Source organism: Pseudochaenichthys georgianus, chromosome 10, assembly GCF_902827115.2.
Source record: "Pseudochaenichthys georgianus chromosome 10, fPseGeo1.2, whole genome shotgun sequence".
Lineage (NCBI taxonomy): Eukaryota > Metazoa > Chordata > Actinopteri > Perciformes > Channichthyidae > Pseudochaenichthys > Pseudochaenichthys georgianus.
In genome coordinates, this window is record NC_047512.1 from 25,166,659 (window position 1) to 25,191,684 (window position 25,026).

The 25,026-nt window shown below is 40.8% G+C and overlaps 3 protein-coding genes across 4 annotated transcripts; 2 read left to right on the top strand and 1 right to left on the bottom strand.

Annotated features, from left to right (window-relative positions):
• The first annotated feature begins 1,557 nt into the window (after nucleotides 1-1,557).
• znf185 (zinc finger protein 185 with LIM domain) lies at nucleotides 1,558-15,148 on the top strand. Of its 2 annotated transcripts, XM_034093312.2 has the most exons (36): nucleotides 1,558-1,710; nucleotides 2,583-2,646; nucleotides 2,933-3,047; nucleotides 3,139-3,246; nucleotides 3,330-3,356; nucleotides 3,481-3,537; nucleotides 3,622-3,675; nucleotides 3,754-3,825; nucleotides 3,922-4,002; nucleotides 4,175-4,237; nucleotides 4,809-4,931; nucleotides 5,004-5,414; nucleotides 6,117-6,182; nucleotides 6,293-6,364; nucleotides 6,611-6,685; nucleotides 6,911-6,985; nucleotides 7,640-7,720; nucleotides 8,074-8,136; nucleotides 8,276-8,332; nucleotides 8,552-8,611; nucleotides 9,078-9,128; nucleotides 9,232-9,276; nucleotides 9,481-9,528; nucleotides 9,794-9,853; nucleotides 9,978-10,025; nucleotides 10,585-10,641; nucleotides 10,808-10,879; nucleotides 11,006-11,065; nucleotides 11,356-11,502; nucleotides 11,771-11,815; nucleotides 12,103-12,138; nucleotides 12,843-12,914; nucleotides 13,014-13,088; nucleotides 13,280-13,336; nucleotides 13,964-14,069; nucleotides 14,566-15,148. In XM_034093312.2, exons 2-36 carry the CDS (start codon nucleotides 2,637-2,639, stop codon nucleotides 14,665-14,667), a joined length of 2,751 nt encoding a protein of 916 aa, XP_033949203.1. In that variant the 5' UTR covers nucleotides 1,558-1,710; nucleotides 2,583-2,636; the 3' UTR covers nucleotides 14,668-15,148. The 2 variants fall into 2 exon arrangements, with proteins under 2 accessions (XP_033949203.1, XP_033949206.1); XM_034093315.2 differs by lacking the exon at nucleotides 4,175-4,237.
• Nucleotides 15,149-15,252: 104 nt separating this feature from the next.
• On the bottom strand, nucleotides 15,253-21,509 carry fut11 (fucosyltransferase 11 (alpha (1,3) fucosyltransferase)). The gene is made up of 6 exons (XM_034093316.2): nucleotides 21,364-21,509; nucleotides 19,310-19,377; nucleotides 18,679-19,017; nucleotides 18,160-18,540; nucleotides 16,651-17,273; nucleotides 15,253-16,483 (listed from the first exon to the last, which is right to left on the bottom strand). Exons 3-6 carry the CDS (start codon nucleotides 19,015-19,017, stop codon nucleotides 16,333-16,335), a joined length of 1,494 nt encoding a protein of 497 aa, XP_033949207.1. The 5' UTR covers nucleotides 19,310-19,377; nucleotides 21,364-21,509; the 3' UTR covers nucleotides 15,253-16,332.
• Nucleotides 20,966-25,001, top strand: rab9b (RAB9B, member RAS oncogene family). Its single transcript, XM_034093320.2, has 2 exons — nucleotides 20,966-21,095; nucleotides 21,960-25,001. Exon 2 carries the CDS (start codon nucleotides 22,017-22,019, stop codon nucleotides 22,626-22,628), a length of 612 nt encoding a protein of 203 aa, XP_033949211.1. The 5' UTR covers nucleotides 20,966-21,095; nucleotides 21,960-22,016; the 3' UTR covers nucleotides 22,629-25,001.
• The last annotated feature ends 25 nt before the right edge of the window (nucleotides 25,002-25,026 follow it).

The window sequence follows — 25,026 nt, forward strand, 5'->3', positions numbered from 1 at the left end:
TGGATCTGATCATGGACTGGAGGAATGAGCAATAACTGTTATGTATTGGAATAATAGTTGGTGTCCACATACTTTTGACCATACTCGCTATTTCCATAAAACACTGTACCATTTCTTTAACGATGTATCATCTGTGCTATTAGACACTGTAAATCATCAGGATGGCATGTGTTTCTTCGAGTTACGGGGATTCATAAAATACTATTCAAGAACTGTCATTGAATACAATAATGGGCTAGGCAATGAAAATGCATTGTAAGCTAGTTTCAATCCTCCCATTTACACTACATCTGTCGTTCTGTCATGTTAATGATCACAAAGTCATAAAACAAAACTTGTAAATGCCTGAGGGCCTCCTTCTCACAGTATTTATGTCATACATATTTATTAGCTGCCACAGAGTTGCAATGTATCTCAACACCTCTTTTGCTAGTAAAAGCATTTCTGTCATTCCGTGCCTTGGTGTGGTTTCAGAAAGGTTGGGGTTACGTTGAGATACTTTGCATTGTTCTTTTTAATTCCGAGCCAGCAGCACCTTAATGATTCACTGCTACAGTCAGCGTCACCGGGCAAGGCCGTCTGACTGGTTTCTCGTTCAGAGAGAGAGGGATCCAGCTAGATAATAGGCTGCAGCGTTTACACTCGGCAGTGTGCTCAGCAGAGTGAAACTTCGCCTCTCAGACTTGCTGATTTCCTCCTCCTCCCCTTCTCTGATATGTTGCGAAATCTTTCACACCCTCCTCTTATTTGAAAAGACTTTGTAAATGTATACACAGTATGCGTGAGATTGCTGTTTGTACTGAAACCTGGTCGACTGATCTCATGTAGTGTTTTCACTACTGCATTGCAGTCACATGAAAAGTACTTTTTGTTTCAATTTGTCAAAGAAATTGTTGGACAATTGCAGGACTTTTCTTGCCTTTCACTTAGACAAATATAGACATACATCTTGCTTGTCATAGGCTTTCATCTGGCAACAATATGTAGGCTCATAGACAATGTTAACCTAAGCTCCATTTGCCTTTACTACACTCTGATTAGGGTGTATATTTTCATGATTGTGGTTTTAAAAAAAAATGTGTACAGAAACTAATGACAATACTCACTTTTTGATTTCAAATATACACGTTTAATTCAAAACATTACATATTAGATTGGCTTTGGCTTGTAGTCTATTTTAAAATTATAATTATATATCTTTATTGTTGTATGGGCCACTGTCTGTTCATTATCTCGGTTCACTTGTCTGCTCGTCATCTCATTTTAATGATGTTTGTGCTTCCTGGATTTTCCTATCCCCTGAGCATGAGAGGAGCGTTCCCACAGAAGATCGAGCCTTGAGTCTTCCATGTGCACCTTGTTGCCGCCTTCTTCCCTTTGACGTGTTCCCTCGCAGAAATGACTGTCTGCCACCTGTGCGACAGGTATGTGCTTGCTGTCTCCAATGAAGTAATCGCAGATTTAGAATATTGAGTTCTTGGCAACCTCTATGACACACACCCACATGGATACACAAACACACAGGTAGGTCTCCACCCCACAGTTACCTTCCTTGACTGGCTGGTCTTGTTAATGCTCACGCCCGTACCTGTTTGTGAGACACCTGTCAGACAGAGAGAGACTGCTCACACACTCGGAGGGACACACTGGTCACACACACTCGACTCGAGCTGAGTGGACTTTTCTCTGCTGGATATAAACTTAAAAAAGGTAGGTACCCAGGCTTTTAGGTGTTTTATTCGCAACATGATTTAAAGTATATTCTGTTTTAGGAGCTTCAGATCAGCAGATGTAAGAAGACATCTAAAAGGAATCAATCATGCTTCATGTTATTAAGTGTTACCTGGTGATTGCCTGTGTTTGCCCTGCCATTTTTCTGGGTGTTTCCATGTCATGATTTCTTGTCAGTAGAATTGTCTATCCTGCTCCATCATTTGCTTAACTGCTTTTGTTCAACATCAATCATTTATGCCGCGTGGACAGACGTGCTAAAGCTAAATAAATATGCCTTCTGAGTCACAAATTATGAAGACATTATGCTCCAGAGATATTGTGATGACGTGCTTTAGAAGGAGTGCTTTCACAGCCCCAGGAGTTTAACAGGTTGTATTTGCATTTTGAATTTGGCTCTTCAATTTTAGATAAGCTCCTACCCGCACCTACTTTAAAATAATGTGCCCTTGGTAGTTTATCTCTTTGTCTTTAGGAAGTATAGGAAGTAGTTTTCCCTCTGAGCGGTTCACGTTTGTCTGTAAATAACTGAGAGGTGAACTCATTTGGATATGATTGAGAAGAATATTTATCCAATCACAAATCATTCAGTGAGAGTTATATTTTGAATCCAAACACAAAGGATCCTAATATATGTATATATGTGTGTGAGTCATTTATATTTAGGCAACATGAGTATTTTCTTTGCAAAGTGGTAGGACAGGATCACCAACATGTCTAAAGGATGAGACTCAGGAATGCTTTACTGACTTTGCTCTGGGAACTTCGCGTGGGAAGGACTTTTTGTCATAAACATTTACATTTCCTGCAACTTCTTTTATCATGATCTCTGCACCCAATATATTTTGTAGGTATCCTGTGAAGATAACAGAACAAAGAAAAAAAGAGAAACCTCTAGAACAAGCATGTCAAAAGGTGAGTGACTGATGTGATCTGAATGCAAGATGATGAGTTTCCTCCAATCAGAACAGAGTGCATCCGAGGGCGTATATCTCCGTGCCAGGTGGATGACTCTGTAAATTCTGATCTTCTGATGCAATGCAAAATACAAGGTGTTGATTATGTGGTGTGTGATGCCGTGTGAATGAATGAATGAAAATGAAGTATACATTAATTCAAATGTCATTATGATGCAGACCACAGTGTGTTTTATGTTACATTGTGTGAAGGTAATTGACATAGACTATTTGTGCGCCCCAAGTGGACAAAGAATCTGTGTTTCAAACCACCAAAGTGCGCACCAAGCTGAAGGGAGATGGCAGCTGGATGCAGCGCCGCAATGAGGCTCAGGCTGAAGATGACGAGGCAAAACCATGGTGAGACACTTGTTGAAGAAGGTTTCTGTGAAATGATCCATGTATCAGTCACTGGAAGAGACCACAACCAACTTCCTGTTTACTAATACAGGTTAGCTGAAGTAAGGGCCAGCCGTGAAAACGGAGCCCCGGTTGAGACCAGTCCAGTGTCGTCACCAACAACACCCACGCCACCGCCCACAAAGCCTGATGCTGAAAGGTAAACACAGGTTTCTAATGTTATCTTCAGACCACTCCCATAAACATGATTGTGCTGATAATGACTCTCTGTTTTGAATGTAGAGCACCATCTTCAGGATTCCTGATGAGGTAAGATAAGCACATTCAGACAACCTGTTTTACTAGGATACCTACATTAAAAGGAGATGTGTCAAAATCTAAGTATATGAATATCATTTTCTTTTATTAACTCACATTTCTGTTTTTCTTTCAGAGGCATTTTCACTAAACTAGACAAGACTCCTTCATCCTCAACAACTAACAGTGTTAGGTAAGAATTTCTCTCATTTGAACAAGCAAAGTTAATTGTGTGACTACAGACCCACGTTAATATATACATGTGCTTTTCTAACAGTGGAACAACAACAACACAATTCACCAAAAAACCTTCAGAGAGCTACAAGAAAATGTGAGCGCACATAAATCAGATTCCCAGCTGGCAGCCGAGTGAGAATGTGTTTTTATGAGGTGTGTTTCTGTTCCTCAGAGCCCCCTACACCGTGAGGCCCACTCTAGAAAGCCAGGAGGACCAACTTAGCACTGAGGAGCAGGAGAAACGGTAAGACTCTCTTCACGCAAAAAGAACACCATCCAATTTGAACCAGCACGTCCCGGAAGAGAGATCACATTTACATCATAATGACTCATTTCGCAGGACGGAGGCAGCCAGCAGCGTCGTGAGGCAATCTGCAGCCAGGCAACGCTCTTATGTGCTTTCTGCTGCTAAGAAATTCGAGTATGTATGGTTTATGACACTCTCCTACTAATCTTAACACTCAACCTGTTTCTGGAACTATACATTTCAAAGGAAGTTTTAAAAGCTTATACATTGGGCCTTTCACCTGCAGTGATTATACATGTTGAGCATTTATGGAGGTTTTTATCGAAACTGTGTTGAAAAACCTCAGGTCTTCAGATACGGCGCCTGACACCTCATTGGTCAACAGCAGTCCATCATTTGTGGCTAGAAGGTAAAGGCTTCAAAAGCATGCACGTCCAGATGATAAATAAGGACATGTAGAAGATGGAAAGAATCGAGTCGAGATACTAGATAAAGCACCCATGAACATAAATTAGATGAATGAACACTTCTGGTAATTTATTCATTAGAGACCATCTTGCTGGGATTACACAAGCCGCAGTGCAAAATCTCCAGGGGCATACACTTCCCATTCCCCCTTCTCCGACCCCCCTTGCTTGGACAACACCTATTTTTGTATTCCTTTGTTTTGATTTGACTCCACTATTGTTTTATATTAACAACATGTGTCCATAGACAAGCAGAAGAGACACACCTTGCAAAGTAGGCTGCTTCTTTTGGTTGGACCACATTTCTTCATTGACACACACACACAGCTGCTGTTATGTTCATGAGAGCACTATCAAGTGTGCGACTCTATTTCTTGTGTCTTTTAATAGGTAAATGCTCTCATGTGCCTCTTAAACACAAACGTGTGAGTCTGTTCGTCTGTTTCTATGTGTGCACACACCTAACTCCCCACATGCATTCATGAGTGTGCTCACACGCTCCCAACTCTGCAGGGTACAGATTACAGATGATGACGAGAGCGCGGTGTCTCCAGCTCCTGCCAGCACTCCGGCCCCCTCCCCGGTCGCTCCGGCCACATCTGTTGCCCCAGCGCCTGAGACCAAACCATGGAAATTGTAAGTCTGTGTTTCTATTTCCAGTGCTTTTTGTGTTCCTTCCATTGATTTCATTACTTGTGTGGTTTACAGACGTGGCACCAGTGTGAAAACAGCTGTTGCTGTTAATGAGCCTGTGGCACCAAAGGTGGAGGATGCTGCCCCAGAGCCTGTGAAGGATGACACTCCTCTGGTTATAGTTAAAGACCCATTTGAAGGCATGAAACCAGGGTGTACCAAGGTGGACACTCCTCTCCCTATTCTCCTCCCAGATGTAGTTCAAGCTGTCTGTGCCGAGCCAGAACCTGAGAAGACAGATGTTTTTGGAAAAGTAAACATCCCTCTGGTTAAACTCACCCCAGCCTCACCAATCCAAATATCACCTGCTTCAGCCCCCCCTCCCCCGGCTTATACTGTCCCTGTGTCTGCGGCAACAGAGATCAAAGTGAAGACTGAACCAGAACCTGAACCGAGACATCAAACACCACCAGCTCTAAAGCCACGGTAAGATTCCAACTTGCCAAAATCAGTGCTGCCACATCGTGTAAAATATTATCAGTAGTGAGAAGTAGATAAGTATCTTAACTCAGCAGGTATACTTGTACTGTCCTAACTATCACATGCCTATTCAAACTCTGCTACATGTCAAAATTGGGTTCTTTTTCCTCCACGATAGATATTTTCACAGCTTTTACTACTTTTTATTTCAAATATCAACTAAATGTTGACCTAAATATAAATAATTTTCCACGTTATAAATAAAAATGACTCCTTTTGGCCACCTCAAACAGTATGAATAACCATACTTTTTTTTTTTTCGTTAAGCCCTTAATATTTTAGCATTTTTGTATCCTTAAAATAAAAGCAATGTCTCACACTTGCTGTATTTTTCTTATGTGAAGTTCGGAAAAAGGGTAATTTTCTTGTAATACAGTATTTCTACTCAGGTCATACTTTGCTATTTTTACTTCAGTGCCGGATCTTCATTCCTGCACAGCTTTAACATCAGTAAGAGCCTCAAACATCAACATTATGTTTGCCCAGATATTGTCTACCATAGAATGAATGAATATCATAATTCTTAAGCAAAGTTTGGACAGTGCTGTCATGTGATTTTCTTTGTGAATGTTTGTTCTCGTTCTTTTTCCCGTGTGTGATTGAACGCTAAAGGAATGTCCTGTGTTTGTTTTCCATCTGTTCTCACAGCTCCGGTGTTGACAAGCTCACAGCCTTGTCCGACACTCTCATTTCTTTCGACACAAGTTCAACCAGGTAATGGATCATAGAAAAAGATGAAATCAGCAGAAACCAATGATAACAAAATAAATATTGTCATGTTAGTACAGCAACCATCTGATAATAAGAGTTTGTTTTCTCTCCAGCTCTAAGGATGATGAGCGAGTGCTGGCAGAGAAGGAACAAGGCCCAGGGGACAGTCCCACCGCAGAGGACGGGTAAAAAAACAAAAAACTTCCTCATTCATGTCAGAGCAGGGTTGGCAAAAAAAGAATAATGGCTAACTGCCACTGTGTTCACTCAAATAAATACAAAACAAATCACGTACCCGTTTTAGGTGCCTAAAACTACCTCACACAAGAGGGTATCTCAAATTAGACCTGTTTAATGTGGTGCTTAATAAATCTAATTAAGGATTGTGTGCAAGCGTGTCTCTCATATTAGTGTTCTCTTCTTGTCTGTAGTGATGCTAAGGAGCCAGCTCCAGAGCTCAGCAACTGGATACACATGACAGACGATCTCCTGGTTCTCACTAATGGGTTTGTTAAAAAATGGATTCTTCATGTTGTGCACTTCCTTGCATTAGAAATTCTCTGAATATTTCCCACAAGGTGGCACTGTTGGACTTTTAATAATCTCCTCCCCCCCCTTCTCCTCTATCTTAACTGGCCTCTTCTTGCTCTGAAATCTCCTCTGAATCATAAATCCCCCTTTGTTCATCACCTTCTCCACTTCCTCTTCCTCTCATCCTTCCTCCTCCACAGTCCAGAGGAGTCAGCAGAGCCGGTTGCCCCCAGACCAGGACGCTGGAGTCAGGATCTGCTGAGCGGACTAGACAGGTGTGGAAAGAGAGCTCTTTTTCCTGCCAAGCCCCAAATAAACAAGTTATACAACAAAAATATCCTTTCATTAGCAGAAAACCAACAGCTCTCTTGTTTGTAGCAGGAAGTGGCATTGCCTTAACTTACCTAGTACATAGAGTACAGTTTCCAGGGGGCTTGTGCGCTCAAGTAACAGTAGCAATACTCTGTCAAATCAAAAAATGTTACTGAAGTAAAGTACAAAAGTATTTTCACCAAAATAAACTGAATGTGATAAAAGTTAAAATATTCATTATGCAATATTGGCAGTTTTAGAATCATATATTAAATTATTGAATTACAATTATTGATGCATTAATGGGTTCATTACTTTATGTTGGTAACATTGGGGTTTGTTTTAATTACTTTATATGTTAAGTTCTGGGTAGCTTAGTCTATAATGATGTATCATACATTATTAGCTGATTTCTATTTGGTAATCTAAATCAGCTTGTAATTAGCTGTAAAAAGCACAGTAAAAAGCACAACATTTGGGTGCAAAATGAGATGGAGCAAAGGAAGTATAAAGAAGCATAAGGGGACTGTACGTCAAATATGTACTTTATCACAGTACTTGAGTAAATGTACTTTCCACCACTGTCTGTATCTGACTTTTGCGTTTAATTTCTTCAGTGAGTCGACCCCAGTGAAGACCAGTGGCTCCCTTGATCTGCTGGCTGCTGATGTCCTTCCAATCAACACAGACGAACGCAGGTGAGAAAGAGACAGACTTATGATGGCCTCTGCTCTGCATCCCTCCCTCCTTGCAAGCCATTCATTCTTGTCACTGCAGATGAAGGGGCCAAGCATCCCAGCTCCATGAGGTGTAACATTTTTTAATAAACCCCACCGGCCTGAAGTTTGATTCATAAATCATGGCTCCTCCACACCCGGCGTTCTATTTGAACCCCCTGCTCTGTTAGATAGAAAACAAAGTTGCAGATTCCTGAAGCGACTGAGGAATACTTTGAAAGAGAAAGACACGTCTTATCTGTGTTGTGCGACTGTAAATAGAAGAGAATGTTCTGTACTGATTAGTATTGCGGCTTTGTTTTTGTCTCCACCAGCCTAAGCACGCAGCGAGCGGAGGAGAAACAGACAGACGACGAGACACCAAAAGTAACACAAAGGTAGAGGGAGATGACAGGCTGCTCGTAAACAATGATCTATCTTTTCAGAGCTGCTCCTACTATGAGATACATTATTTCCTTATATGTCTCGTAATGATTGAACTAACTCTGCCTGCATCTATGTTGTGTCTCTGCCCAGCAGCACCACAGAGACCGTCACTGTAACCACCAAAACCGTGATCATCTCCGACAAAAGGTAAGAAAACGCACAAAGAAAAAGCATGTCTGTGCTCTGCTATATTCAGATGGTTTTCATGCTTGTTAAATAGTTCAGTGGGTTTCAGGCTTCTCTAATGGACTGGCAATGTAAATAGTGTATGAGAAGAACCACACTTACCTTTGCCTGCCCTCCTTTCCCTTCCCATCATGCCATTCATCCGTACCATCCTCCTTACTCTGTCTCGCCTCCATGCAGCCAAGAGGACAGTGCTGATCCGTGGAGCTCACATTCTACCACCACAGTCACCGAATCAAGGTAGCGTATTGATTGAATGCAACACTATAAACATTTCTATTCCTTTGACAATTAAAACAAATCTTGATTGAAAGAGTGTATTTATTTGTAGAATTGATTCTTTCCCCGGTTAATAAGGCACATGAGTTGATGCAAATAATTGATACATCTAAAAGCAGATTCACTCAGGTTATAATCTTTTTAGTTTGAGGTTATTTACAGAGAATATAATCAGGGTTAATATTCGGTGAAAAACCCCTGACATACTCTGATTACGCCATTCAACCGCGGAATGTTTTTTACATTTGTCAAAGACATCCCGATTCTGACTTTGATTGAGTTTGGCCCTGGGCTCCTCGGTGTTTCTGTTTACCATTCAAACTGCATTAAATCTTTCCATTATGAGTCAATGTGATCAGAATTCCTCCGACACAAGATGGGCCATGCTTACAATTGAGAGTGAAATCAGTGTGAAATTGTTTTTCAGCTCGGCTGATCCGTTTGATCCATATCCGATAGGGACCACATCCTCTAACAGGTAATCATATTGGTTTGGAGCTGTGGCTGTTTTCCAGCCCGATAGCATCTCCACATGCATAATGCAGCAGGTTCTGATTATGAGCCACTTTTCTCTATTGCAGCTCATCTGACCTGCTCCAGCCTCTCTCTGATTTTTCCATCAACAGGTACTGGAATGATAATGCAAATATAGTGAAACCGCTGTTTATAGCACTGAAACTATCACGTTACCATATTATCATTGTAACTACAACTGCTTCACTTTATCGGTTATTGCAAAAATGATTCATTATCAGCAGCTAGCGTATCAGATAGTGCCTCCAGGTTATTCATACCCTGATGTCATATTATTTCTCATTTTCTTCCTTCAGTTTGTCTTTCACCTCAATGGAAAACAAAGATCCAAGTCCAGAGACTAGGTACATTAAACTAATCCAGAATGTTCTCTATGATCAAGCTCACTCTTAGGTAAAGTGGGGATACACCTAATAATTATGTTCATTATCAACTTGTTTATACAATTATGATTCATCAAGTCAGAAAGTAGTATTCAACTTATGTATTCAAATGACTATTATTTAAAAAGACAGAATAATTGTTTGATAAATGAACACACTTACCTACTCATGATGCCAATCTTCCTTACCACCACCCTTCTTACAATTCACTGTTGCCTCCATGCAGCCAAGAGGAACACGCAGATCCATGGAGCTCACATGTGACGACCACAGTCACCAATTCAAGGTAGCTTATTTACCACCATGTGTGTGTCTGTGTTAAAGTGCATGCACTATGTTAAAAAAGAATATCGGACACAAACGTACTGAGGCTGCACCTTATTGATACACTATTGTTTGTATTCCTTCAGTGTGCTTCAGAGTCCAATAGAGAACAATGATCAAAGTCCAAAAACCAAGTAAGTTGCACTCATCCAAAACAAACCAAGTGACTTTTTTCAAATAACTTATTTTTGTTACAAACATGTGCACCTGTAGTTTCTTATTGAAAGATGTTTTGGTATGTAACCCTTCATTAGACAGCTGACAGTATAGCAGCTATACTCAAATAAAGAAAACTGTATTTCAGTGGGAATTCATTTCTGTGTTTAATTTGCACTTTAATTTAAATATGTTTATTCACATTTAAATAAAAGTGCCAATATGAATTATTATTATATATTTTATTTATGGCCCCTGGCCTTCTGTCATTTTGCAACATGGGGGAGGGGGCTCCCCAGCTGGGCTCCGGGGACATTGCGGTTCATAGTCAGTGCTTTAATCCCCAGGGCACCCCCATTTATCTGAAATTCAGATATATTTTTTAATCCTAATGTTTTCTGTGTCACTCTGTATTATATAATTGTGTTTTAAAAAATATATACATTAACACAAAACAATTCTGGGCTCCCTTCATGAAATGTTAATGTTTTCTTTGAATGTTTTCTCCCCCTTTTTGTGTGTGCGTGTGTTTGACAGTAATGCGTTGGAATCCCTTGCAGACAACGTCATCCCTATCAGCGCTGACACCACAAGGTATTAAACAGAGTTTAGTGCATAATTGTGTTATGAATGTATGAGTGAGACATTCAGGGGAAAGAAAGGCTCTGCACCTGCAGAAATGATTCTATTGAAGAGCACACATTACCGTATAATATGCTTCACCTGTCAAAACGTCTACATGGATTCTCTCTCTCTGCAGTCTGAGCCCTCGTCGGTCATGGGCACGCACATGGGAAACCAACACACCTCAGCAGGCTAACACGGAAGAGAGGTGATGACATGCTTTGATGTACGCTTACACTTCCACACAATGGGGTCCACTACGTTTCATTCATCTACATGCTCCCATCCATGTCCATTATGCACTAAAAGCCTTTCAATGTATGTCCCCTCTCAGCCAAGAAGCTGTGCCAGGAGGCCAAACCGTAGATCAAGAGCTGGTCAAGTTTGAGATAAAGTAAGTCATCCTTTTTATTAAAAGCCTGTGTCTGCTCCTTTTATCTCCGTAACCTCTTTCCCTTTCACAACGGTGAAGTAAGTAGGCTCGTGCAGCATCTACGCATTGAGCCGGAAAACATTGTGCACTGGTGCTGATGAAAATGGGTCAGATATATATTTGTTTCATCTTGCCTCACAACTGCTGTAAACAGATCCCTTCTAGCCTTTTGTGTTGTTGTTGTTTTTAACAATATAAAGAGTGTGAATGTGTCATCCTCTCATGCTACAATGCCTTTGTTTGTGCTCCAGGTCCAAAGAGAATGACTCTCCATGGGACAGGTGGACCTCACCCACTGTCTATACTATCACTACAGAAAGGGATGATGATGAAGAGGAGGACGAGGAGGATGAGGAGGATGAGGAGGACGAGGAGGAGGACGAGGAGGAGGATGAGAGGTATATATACTGTGGTTGGCTGGGCTCATTAAATGCATATTAAAGCACTTTACTTTCACAATTTCCGCAGGATGTCATTATAGCATCTTAAAATGCAGGGCCTGTCAACCATTTAATTGAAAGCAAGCTAAACACAAGTTGAAACTTCCACAGCGGCAGTCTGAGAATAATCAACTCCGTCCTGTTATTTTACTTTATCACCGTCCTTTCTTCTGCTGTTCTGCCAGACTATTTTTTATAATGCAGGAAATGTCCTCTTGTTTTGCAGCCATACACAGACAGAGACGGTCACAACCACCATCACCACTATCAGGTTTGAAACGTCACCTCTTATGATAACAAACGATGGAGAAAAGCTTAATGTAGGTGATGATCACAGATCCAATGCACGGGGAGGAGGGCTCAGAATGAGGCAGTGCTGCAGCACAATAGAACATAAACCACACCTTGTCAATAAATCCACAGCCATCTGGAGCAGTGAGTCAGAAAGATCAGCCTCATTCACTTTAAAAGAAACATAATTCTTCACTGGATAGAGTCCATCGTATTGACTGCTACAGCCTACACGCAAAGTCTAATATAGTTTTCTTTACTTTCCAGGGAGACACACAGCGAACAGCAGCCCGTTATGGATCGGTAAGTTTATGATCTTAATGTCAGACGCAGCATAATGCAAAAGTACTTTCTACAGAATGTTATTTTCTACTATTTGGTCTGTTGGTGTTCTCACATTAGCTAAGAAACTCTACTTTATCTGGAGCTTTCTGGCTTAAGCACTGGTGTGTTACTGCACCGAAATATTCTTATAGAATAAGTGTGGCGTTTAAGGAAACGCTTTTAAAATCAAATCATCTTCTGTTACATCATCTAGTTTCAAATACCAGATCGGCTTCTTTCTCTGTGTTTGTGAAACGGAAGTCTTTGTTAGAGGGTGAGAGATTTAGACCAAACCCCGTGGGAACGCAGCTGCCTGCTATCTTAATACTGCAGCACGGATCTAAAGTTACCTGCAACTCCCGCTGGTTAGACAGAATCCTGATTAAACTCATGACTATTACTGAAGTTAAATGACAAGATCTGCTCTCCCATTGTCTTTCAATTTGCCCTCATTTCCCTCCCTCTAATTATCAGTCTCCAGATGTCAGATTAATGATGTGTATTAGAGATGTCCTTTAGTCAAATCACAGCCCGTTTAACAGCCTGCCATTAACACGCGATGGCAGGAAATGATTACCTCCTGAGTGATATTTGACAGATGTATAGTCCTTCTGTATGAGCCATCACACTGCCATTGCCAGTGAGTGAGAGATGAGGCTAATGCGGCTGCACTCTGTCTCCAGTTATGAAACCTATTCCAAGACCGTAATGGAAGAAGACCCTCGCGTCCAAACACCGGAGCCCGAGGCCAAAAAGTGAGTGTTGTTTTACAAACTAGACATCTAAATTAGTGACAGCTAATATTTTAACTATGCATATTAACTCACCCTGTTGTTTATCTGCCTCTTCCCCAGGGGCATTGTGTACGTGAAGGAGTATGTCAAAGCAACAGAGATGTCCATGCATAATGCCAGAGACAACACCGACGGGTAGGACCAATACTTCATTTACACAACCAAATTGTTACATCATTTTGCATGCTATAATATGGAGATGTCATGTTACGATTATCCTAGCCTAAATAATTAATGATATTGTGATGATTTTTGTATTTTATGATGTGACATCCTATATTGTAATGCTGTTTTGATGATTTACTCATAGCTTTTTTTCTCCATAGTGGGTCAGACTATTTGACATCAAGCTCCACCAGTTACTCTTACAGCAGCCCCTCCAGGTAATAACACTAATAAACATTTAAATAATACAAACTTAACAACCCACACTTACATTGAGACTGTTATTACATTTGGTGCTTGTATTCAACTGAAACTGCATTTCTATTTTCAATGTACCTACTTTCCATATCTGCATTGCAACTGCCACTTTAGATACTTTCAATAATTGTATTGTTATTTCTTCTTTGAATTTAACTCCAGCTATTTCATCTGTATAAACTGCCAATTCTCAGCAGCGAGCACTCATAGGGGTTTTCTTTTTGTAGTTGCTCTTGTTTCTTTAGTTGGTCAGATCAGATTGTTTGACATCAAGTTCTGTCAGTTTCTCTAAAGAAGCCCTTCCACTGACCCCTGGTAAAAACACAATTAACCTAAACCTGTTTTAAACCAGCTATAAGCCTAAGCCCTTCTCCCTCTGCCTTGTTATTTCCAGTTCTGAAGAAACTAGATATGTGTAAGCAGTAGGGCAGAAATTCCACCAAGCCTGCTCATTAGGAGGCTAAGCGGGGACATCAAAGGATTATTTACACTTATTAAGTTCCCTCACAGGTTATTTAACCAGCCAGAGCTGCAGCTGCTTGATTCAGTGGCCAAACTAACTAGTCTTAATTGCTGTGTCTCCCAAGTGGCTCGCCGTCATCTGCCTGCACCTTCTGTGGAGAACTGGTGGGAAGTGATGCCAAGATCACCATCGATCACCTCAACATCAACTGCCACCCCCAATGCTTCAAGGTAGTTCATCTGTCTGCTCAGACACATTTTCAGTATTTATTGAATAAAATAAAAAGTCCTTGAAGGGAAGGACTTTAAGGAAGGTAGACTTTGTTCCCATTCAAAATATATTTGGTTAAATGTGTTAATTTGTTGAATGGCAAGATTATCTGTAGGAAATGGTAAATATGCCATTTATAGTTTAGCTCAGCGTAAATACTGGAATATTGTCGCTTTTAGACTGTTTTTGTACAGATTAGACAAATCAGATCCAACGTGTGTTTTAGAGATGCTAGTAGGCTAGGCAGATATCGTTTTTAAAACTTTGAACAAAACTATTTCCAGATGCAGTAATTTCCCATTCTCCAGTCTTTATGCTCAGCTATGCTAATCCACTGCTAGTTGTAGCTTCGTATATGTGGGAGACATGTCGGTCACAAGGTTAACACCACTGCTCTTCACAGTATTTTCTCGTTATTGCATTTTCGTATAGCCTAACATTCTCCTTATTTTTCAGTGCGGTGTGTGCAATAAGTATATGGGAGACCTTCTCGAAAGCATGTTCCTGCATGGAGGGAAAGTCCACTGCGAGACCTGCTACAGCAAAGCTTTGGACTGATTTATAGAAGCTCTTCAGCAGCCCCTGATTGGACCTTTCCCTTCATGGCCATTTGCATATAAAGTGAGAACTGGTCTTTCACAAAGTTTTCACTGTGTTCGGTTTGAACTCAGAAAGGATGTGGTTCAGGATGATCAAAAAGACAGTTATAGCGAACTTTATGACTACTGAATGTTTTTGCTTACACTAGGTACAATTTCAAATGTCTCAAAGAAATTCATTCAAGCTTGTTTTCTTTTTTTCTGGTGGTGAAAGCTGTATCAGTAAACTATGAAGGATATGTCTGTACAACATGGTGTGCTCCATATAACTGTGAACAGACTAATACTGGCAAGTGGGGAACAATATTATTATTTTGCAACAGTATAAAATGACTTTATTACAAAAATGTTTACTTCTTTTGCTCTTCTTAATACAAAATAGTGTATTCACATGTATGATGCTTTGTTAAAAAAATAAAATGATTTGTATTATCTTGGTATATGTGTGTTGCGAGAACGGCTGTGCTCCAAATTGCATACCAGAGCACTGCATACTCCCTGCTAATTACTAACTACTCCGTTTGCCATTACCAGCAGACTGTTCACAATGGCAGCGGATGAAGCCTTTTGTATCACATTACCAGGTTAGGCTTCCATGAAATGAAAATCGTTTACCACAATTCTAATTCCACATTCGCTGCTCCGGTATTGTTTTTAGGAGAATAAACAAAACACTATCTTAGTGTTTGTTTTTGTCAGTACATTATAAACATAAGCTCCTCATTTCTCGAAAGCAATACTTTTTAAAGCACAGCTAAATCTTGTATAGCTCATGTCATTCTCAATAATGTGTGCTTAGTGCATGCAAAACGCACATACTATGCAATCAGAGCACGATTTTACCGTAACGTCATACTTGGTATGAATGGTATGCAACTTCAAACACAGGCAGATGGACTGTCATGGATTCACAAGCAGTAACATGTTTAGAAAACACATGATTAGAAAAGTATTGCACACAAACATTATCTTAGCATTATGTAACAGAAAACAGGCACTACAATATATTATAGAGTACACAGAAATGCATTAGCTGATCCTGACCCAGTGGTGATTTTCCATAAGGGAGTTAACCTTTACTTTACATGTGCCTTTCTTCACTCCTTAGTGAATATTTTACTTGCATAGTCATTTAAAATAGTTTTGTACATTAATGTAACTTTAGCTCATAACCATCAGCTACCTGCTGAGGAAATACAAAGAAGCTAATGCACTTCATCGGCTACAGCCTTAATGTTCTCCACACAGTTAAGCAGAGCACCGTCCCCTGGCTCTGCTGCAGCCCAATGAAAATATGCCTCCAGTTAATGTTAACAATGCAAGGCAGAGTACAGGCAATGATGGCACCTCAGTTCTAGCAATCAAACAACTAAAATATATTGGCATACAGAACTCTAAAACATTATTTCCCCATTACTGAACTAGGGATAAAAGGACTAACGACTCATGTCAGCTGAACACGATATCCAAATCTGTTACAGTGGCACCAAAGGATAAAGTGGTTTTGGCTCAGGTGGAAAAACATTAGTCATTTCTGGTTTATTCCCTTGTTTAAACAAAGGGGAGGCATAATATAGGACACCTCTGCAATTCTGGACGTGCTCCATCCTCTGTAAGGCCTGTGTCAGTGTTTTCCTCTGGCTCTGCTCACAGCCATGTTTTGGATGTGCTTCCACAGCAGCGAAGGGTCGGACTCGTTATGTCTTATCAGAGACTCCAGCCCCTCTGCTTGGTCCAGGCTCTGCCAGTAATCCTGAGGCCATATTTGCAACCATCTGCAGACGGATACAAAAAGCAGATTAGGCTCATCACAGAGGTTATTTTAATTAGACCGTTAAATTGGACTGATGTCTCTACCTTCGGGACATTGTTATACACATTAAAGTAGAGAAGGTAGAAGGATTTCACACCTGGCACAGAGAATAATGTAACACTAACTCACCCATCATCTGCAGGTAAGTCTGTGACATGTCCGTACCCCGGGCCGGGCAGGGGGCACCCCATGTGAGAGTTGTTTGCCATTTTAGGCTTTGGAGGTTGGTTCTTGTTGGGGGCTTTCCTATATGTGCGTTCTGCCGCCAGCCGTGCATTCTCCTGGTCACACACGTAACACTCAAATCCATTCAGGTAGTTGGGTTTACTCATGTCATTAACCCCCCACTCGCGAGTCTCCAGCGCCTCTAACAAACGAGTGTTAGTAATGCGGCTGGGCTTCTTGAATTCTAAATATCTTGCATATTCATCATCGTTCTCGTCAAGACGTTTGAGGAACTCGGCGAGACTTTTGGGAGAGGGGAAGTGATCTATGATGATGGCAGAGTGGTCGTTGGGCATCCAGTCGGCCACAGAGGAGGAGCCCCGGTAGACGGGCACGCAGCCCTGGTGCAGGGGCCGCCACAGCTTCTCCGTCATGTAGTCCGGACACAGGCCGTTCTCCAGCGCCAGGTGGAACTTGTAGCGGGCAACAAAATTCATAAAGCTGGATTCTTCCCCGGTCGCTGTGGCTGTGTCCTCGAGATTTTCAGGTAGAGGTTTGTTGTTCAGACATTTCCCGTAAGAGTCCACCTGCAGAGAGGTTAAATAATGAGTCAAAGGAGAGAGATGGGGCATTCAGGAAACGTTAGATTACAAATGAGACGTAGTCACACTTTTAATGGTCTAAGTTTTTCATGAAAGCCTGATTAGACGTTTCTAATTAAACTCCAACATTTTATCCCCTGATGGGATTTCTCAAAACTTGCACTGAGGGCTATATTTACAAAGCCTTTACAAAAGTGTTTCTGCAGTTGACTGCTTTAGCATTAATTATATTTGACCTCTTTAAATTCAAGTAGAAGCAAGACAGATTCCAAGCTGCAGATTATTTTATTGCATGGGATCCAAGTGATATTTATTGTAAAGAATGAATATTAGAGGGTGGAAATTGGAGGAAATTACTGGAAATGGTGTTTACCCTCAACCAGAAATGTGTCTTGACATTGTTGTCGTTATCTTTGACAACAAAATGTCAGGGGATTAGTAATTATAACATCAACAAATTACTACCATTCTGGTTTTTTTTGTCTTAAAAAAGGACGAAAATAAATATATAGTATGAAAACATATTATACTGTCATCTTACAACATCATATAGAATATATTATGTTGCTATATCATTACAGACAACAAAAGCTCAAATACATATCTAGTATATATTTTATTGTTCTGTTATGTTGTTACATTTACTAGACCTGCTGCTATTGATCAAAACATGTCACTTTAACCTCGTAAATGACTTTGTACCTTAGTCTTTTGTACTCCTTTACAAGTTGTATTAACCTATTTTTGTTGTTTATTTTATTTTATTTGACTGAACCCCTCTTGTGCTGCTTCAACACCTGATTTCCCCCTGAGGGTATCAACAAAGGCTTATCTTATCTTTGTGAAAAACATTTCTGTATCTGTGCTGTACCTGGATATACTTCATGAGCTCCTGGACATATCTGTTTCTGTCCGAGGGTACGTCGCAGTGGGACTGCATGTAGAGCACAGGAGCCAGCCCCCCCCTCCTCAGACGGTTCTTCTCCCCCAGGGGCACGGCCACAGGCTGCAGCAGGTAATCCAGAGAGGGCAGCCACTGCAGGGTCAGAGGATAATCCGACTCCCTGCGAAACGTGGCAGTGTAGTTGAACAGCCTGATTCCCGGTCCATGGGAGAGGAAGTAGTTATTCATGGGGGACTCTTCGTGGAACAGTGCCCAGGTCTGGTGGCGGAGACGAGGGAGTGGCGCCTCATATGCCCGAAAGTCTGTCCCATAAAAGATGATGGATGCAGTCCGCTTGTACATCTGGACCTTTCAAGATCAAACTCAAGATTACTGGCAGAGCAACTTCAGATGGTAAATGTTATTAATGTGAGCATGCATCGTCTGTATGTCTAAGCCAGGAGTTTCAGTCAAAGGCTCATTAATGAGGTTAAATATCTCTGGTACCTTGCGGTTGCTTGTGACCAGGCATGAGGATGTGGCACAGTCGATGCGTTCAGAGTCACCAGGGAAATGTGGGAACAGTCCTCCACTCCACCAGAGGAGAATGGGCAGCTCCTTGTTGATGCGGCGGTCTCTGTTGCCAGGTCCTCTGTATGAAGAAATAGAGGAGAACTCCATCTCTGACAGAGCACTCTGGGGTTGAAAGGCTGCTCGGTCCACTGCATCCAAAGCCTCCAGGGGGAGTTGATCATCTGGAAAGGATGCAAAGGAGACCCAGACCCAACACAGGACACCAAACAGCCCCAGACAAGCACAGGGCACCATCCTGCCCCTACCCGCCATCTAAAAAAAAAAGTCGAGAAGAACAGAAAACACATTTTAGAGACTTTTGCATTAGTCGGAAGTAGGTTATCATTAAAACTCACAAATCAATGAACTTTCTTATTCAAACAAGTCGTGTTTTCTAAATCTTGCAAATAAAAATAGAGTATATGTTGGTTCTTATAGCCCAGATTACAGTTAAAGGGATGCGAACTTTGTTGAACAAACACAAGCAGTTTACTCCAACATTTCCATCATACGTGTCAATGTTTCCCGAGCATGCACCAATATCCCAACATTTCCACTGTCCTACCTTTAACACTGCAGCGAACGCATCAAGGCGCGTTTGAGTTGATTCTTCAAACGGAACACATACAGCTACTATTGAATAAGTTGGTTATAAAGAGCGGTGATTACAAAGTGCAGTCTGTTAACACACAGCCAACGGTACACAGATGGAATAATAAAAACAGCCCCAGTCTTCTTTTATGCTGCTTCTTTTCTTCTTCTGTGGTTCGTAAACCACTCACGTCTGCACTCCGCCTCCTACAGCTCCGGAGAGTATGATGACAACGTTCAGTTCTGACTAATTCAAAGTTACATTTATTTGGTTGCAAAATATTACAAAAACACCAGAGCACAATGAATAACCTTTAAGGTGTTTACATAAAATAAAAGTAACGTTTAGACATGATAGGCCTAACGAGACTAATTTATTTGTTGTACAGAAACAACAAATAAATTAGACTCGTGTCAAAATAGCTTTGGAATTGAGTGTCATATACATTTGTATTACACATGTGACACATTTTAATAAAACAATGTCATTGTAAAAAGCATTAGTAAAGTGTGTCATTAGAAATATCATTACAAAATGGGATAGCATGGTATGACCAAGAAAATGTCATGAAAAAGTCGAAAAAAGTCATAAATAAGTCATTAAAAAAATGTCATTAAAAAGCAATTGAACTTGTCACTGGATAATATTAAAAAACGTATATTGAAAGAAGTATGATGAAAATGGCCTATAATGTAAAACTGAATGTCTTTTAATCATTCAATTCAAAATAAAATAAAGAATTGATCTAATTGATGCTACATTCTGTTGGGCAGTATAATATAATCAATCAGGGTGTATGTTGCATATATTAATCTGCAAAGTGACTAATAAGCAAAAATCTGTCGAATAAATGTAACGGAGTTAAAAGCGGAGGTGGAAAAAGTAGACTCAGTACCAGAGGAATACTCTGTTACAAGTAAAAATCATGCATTCAAAATGTTACTTAAGTAAAAGTGCAAAAGTATTGTCAGCTAAATGTAATTGTATGTAAAAGTACCAAGTACTCATTGTGTAGAATGGTCTATTGATGCATTAAAGTTATCAAAGCTGGTAAAGGTGCAGCTAGTTTTAATGAGTTTGTATACTGCAGGGCAGCTTGTGAATTTACTTTAGGTGTAACCAAAGTCTTATTTTAGTGTTGGTTATATTTCACATCATTAATCTAAATCTGTAAAGTAGGCCTAGCTAAAAGTATTAAATAAATGTAGTGGCATAAAAGTACACAATATACCACAAAAAACCGAGATATTCAATTCAACAAATCCCTCAAAATCGTATTTAGAGGCTGCTGTATTTAGTTACTTCAAACCACTGGTACCACTGGTACTATATGTTCCTGAACTGTTGAAGCAAAAGTACCATAGCAAACAAAAACTCAAGTGAGTAGTCCTATTTCCAATTCAAAATGTACTTAAAAACATGTGTGCGATTAATGTATAAAGACACATGCATACACCTCACAGGCTACAGTGTACATCTCACACTAATCTATAATAATACAAAAATATATTTGCTTTTAATATTTATTTTTTTATTTGTATTTTATTTAATTTTTATTGACACAACTATTTCCCAATTTGGGATACATAAAGTAAATATCTATCTATGTAATCTCACAGCGACACGGAACGGGCTTTAGGACCTCGCTCTGTCTGGGCGGTGTGCACGTGCAGCTTCCCAATGGGGGCGCGCATGTCACGACAGTTAGTCAGATGTAGGGGAGGAGGGCAGACAGCGCGATATCAGCGATAGTGACAGGGTGAGTCAAAATACAGAATTTTTTATATTGAAATAAGACGCATGCAATCAGAGGTAAATCATCTCAGTGCAACATTTGTTCTTTTTCTGCTTTTAAAGTAGTTTTGATTAGCATTTGCACTGATGCTAGCGGTTAGCCTGCATGTCAACAAGCCTCCAGAGTAGCCGGGTAGCTTGTTAGTTGGCTGTCAGGCTTTTCTAAGCCGCTACACGATTTAGCAGTGTGTTTTGCCTGTTGCATTGCATTGGAGGTTTTAGAAACCTGTTACCTCTTTCGGTTCCTAGTTCACTTCTGCTCTAGCACTTCATGCAGAGTTTCGCAGAGACCCTTGGAGATGCAGGTTAGCCAGCAGTAAACATCTGACAACAAGCTGGTACATGTTGGGGCTCTGCGCAGGTGCAGAGGCTGTCCCCAGAGTCATCTCATGATCCTGACTCGCCCCTGTTGTTGTGGCGTAGGAATTATTATTTACGTCATTAAAACTACTATCTTAATTATTGCACGTTAATCTTTAGGTCTTTACGCTATGGCTTATGTAGGTTATCATGAGCCATGGAGTAAACCATAAGGCTGTAGTCCTCCCTGAGCTTTAAACAGAGACCTTTGGAAGACATCTCGGTCCTTCACCCCTGTCACTGTGTCCCTGAAACTAGTAAACCATTACACATCTCTTTTTTTCATACAAATGTTGCAAGAACAGCATTCTTTTCCTAGTTATTTACACTGGATCATATGTGAAGTAAAGTCCACAGACTTGTGTTCTGCTGTTTTCTAAAAATGTACTAGGTTTCAGTTCCTATAGTGATTTACATTTCTCTTTAATTGTGTAGTAAGTATCAATGTTATGTTACTTCCTCTTTCTAGGTTAAATCAACCCTGGTCGGCCACCTGGTGTGGAGGCCTTGCTGGGTGGGAGGAAACATGATCAGCGGTAAGAGCCTGCTCCTGAAGGTGATCCTGCTGGGAGACGGTGGGGTGGGCAAGTCCTCCCTCATGAACCGCTATGTCACCGACCGCTTCGACTCCCAGTCCTTTCACACCATCGGCGTGGAGTTCCTGAACCGGGACTTGGAGGTTGACGGGCGCTTGGTCACTCTTCAGATCTGGGACACAGCAGGCCAGGAGCGATTCAAGTCCCTCCGTACCCCCTTCTACCGAGGCGCAGACTGCTGCCTGCTCACATTCGCTGTGAACGACCTGCAGAGCTTCCAGAACCTCGGCGGCTGGAAGAAAGAGTTCATGTACTACTCAGATGTGAAAGACCCTGAGCGCTTCCCTTTTGTGGTGCTCGGCAATAAGGTGGACATGGATCAGAGGGAGGTGGGGGGGGACGAAGCTCGGGCCTGGTGTGAGGAGAGCGGCTGCTGCCCGTACTTTGAGACGAGTGCTAAGGATGACACTAATGTCACAGCTGCGTTCGAGGCAGCTGTCAGAGAGGTGCTGGCTGCTGAGGACCAGATTGACCACGCACTACTGGGTAGTACTATCGATCTCCATGGCAACCGCAAAACATCTCGCGGGTCTTGCTGCTGATTGTTCATGTGTGAATCCACCTTGTCTTAATCTCTCTGGCTGAAACTCGCCTGTGGCAGTTTTGAGAGTCGGTCAGATATTGTTAATGGTACACCTGTAGGTACAGGATACTGAGAACAGTATCCCCAGGAGGATAATAGTGGATAGGGTACAGCTGCTCTGAGCTGGTCAAGGATTCAGCTGTTGCTAGATTGTTGAATTATTGCTCCAACAAAGGTACAGGCAACCTTTAACAGGCGCACTTATCCTTTGCACTCTCTTTTTCAGAGTCTGCTTTCAGTCGTGTTGTTGCACAAAAAGATTTTCAGCCAGCTTCAGCCGATGCAGGAGTTGTATCTAATAGTGTTTACAGAGCATTTATTCATCGCTGCTTTAATTTGAATTATAACAATTAATAATACAGTGGACGAGACATTATATTAGTCCCCTTATAAAGAGCACACACATTTTCCTGAGGGACTTTGAACGCAGTTTCACACTTTTGTTATTAAATCTTTCAGCAGAAGTAAAGAGCTAATGTACAAACAGATGAGTGACAGTGTTCCTTATACAGGCAGGTATTGTGCATCAGGGCTTCCAATATTAGTGTGATGACCATTATATGATTTGTGGTTCGAGGAACTTAAATAATTGCTGCTCTCTAACACAGAGGTCTTGGATGCGAAGGGAACTTTAAGCTTTAATTTTGCAGCTGTGACTAAGCATTTGGTACGAGCTTATGAACATCTGTCCATTATGTGTATTACCACACTGCACCAGACAGTGTCAGGTGTACGAGTTAGGCATTCATTTATTTCCCATGATTTGTGTACATGGGCCTGTTTGCCACATAAGGATCAGTGTTTCTTATAAAATAATAATAATTGTGCTGCTGTTGTTGATAAACTGTTTATTTTTTCTGTGAGGCGCATTTCCGTCTTCACACGCGTTTACTTTTTTGGTGGAATTCTGTTTGACCAAGGGCTGATAGGAGTCTGTTTTCTGGATGTAGAGGGATTTGTAATTATCAGAATAACAATAGGTTTTACAGTTTTGGCAAGTTTGTAATCTTGTGCTGGCTTTTTTTCTTGGCATTTTTCTTGTAGTCGGATTTATTACATACACATTGTACTTCTGTCTGTCTGGGCATTCCAGGTCTCTGTTAAATGTGAACAAGCCTGAGCACAAGCCTTCTTAGTAATGTGTGCAGTGTGCATTATCTCTCCCGTCCATTCGTACAGTACTGAGTGAAAATACAACTGAGTATTCTGACAACTTTACATTGTTTACTTGTTCTCAGCTAAATGGTACTTAACTTTAATGTTTTTCTTTCAAACAGGAAAAATAATATGCTGATACTCAATGCTTCAAACTCATTCTTAAACTTAGTCTGAATGTATTCTCACCAGTATTTCTGATCGCTGCCTAATAGTATTTTATGCTGCGTCTACTGTTGCATAAGCTAGATCAAATGTCTTCATCTGCTGAGTGCACAAAGCCGTCACTGTTCTTATTATAGTGCTTGCTCTCATCTTTCTGTTCTGTTGGAGGTATTGAGTTTTCTCTCAGCTTGAGATTTGCCTTTCAAGTAAAAGAAAAAGCCTCATATTTCATTGGGTGAGTGTGCAGACTAATGGTTAAAATTACAAGAGCTTTATTGTAAAAATGAACAGAATTGGGTACGGTCATATTTACTTATTACATGGTTTAATGTAGACCTTGAATTAAAACGCTTTTCTTACTGTAAAGGTGTGTTGAGCACTCGTAGTAGCAGTATGAGAGAAACCTTATGAACTGTGATCTTATGGTATATTAACAAAATCAAACTGGTAGCATTCATACATTCAAAGCAAAAGTGTTAGCTGTTAGCGTATCATTCGTCAGTGTTAATGTTTCCTGGGTTGAACCGAATACTGTCTCTTAACTTTAGCTTTCATCCTGTTCACATATTGTAACCCGTGTTTACCTGAAATCTAACTTACCTGAGAATCAGTGGGTCCTTAAAAGCTGGTAGCATAACCCGACAGTGTGTTGCTGTCACTTATCTCACTGCAAACGTCTTGTATTGTGTTTTTTTATGTCGCTGTACTATTTATGAATGTTACACATTTCTTTGGGCTGTCCAAATGAATGGCTTATGTAAATTGCATTCATTTCATAATAATGTCCATAATGACACTGAACGTCTGTCTCACTCATGCTCAATCCCATGAGTGTGAAAGTCATGAGTGTGAAAGTCAGACTATTCATCTCGATTATGTGTTCAACTTCCCGCTCTCCTCTTTTTGCACTACCAAGGAAAAGGCTGGCGTGCCGACATGCTGGCAAAACGGCAAATACTCTCATCATGCTTGGCTACAAATAAAACATGCAACATACCAAATGGAGACACTACCTTTGTGTGTGTGTGTGTGTGTGT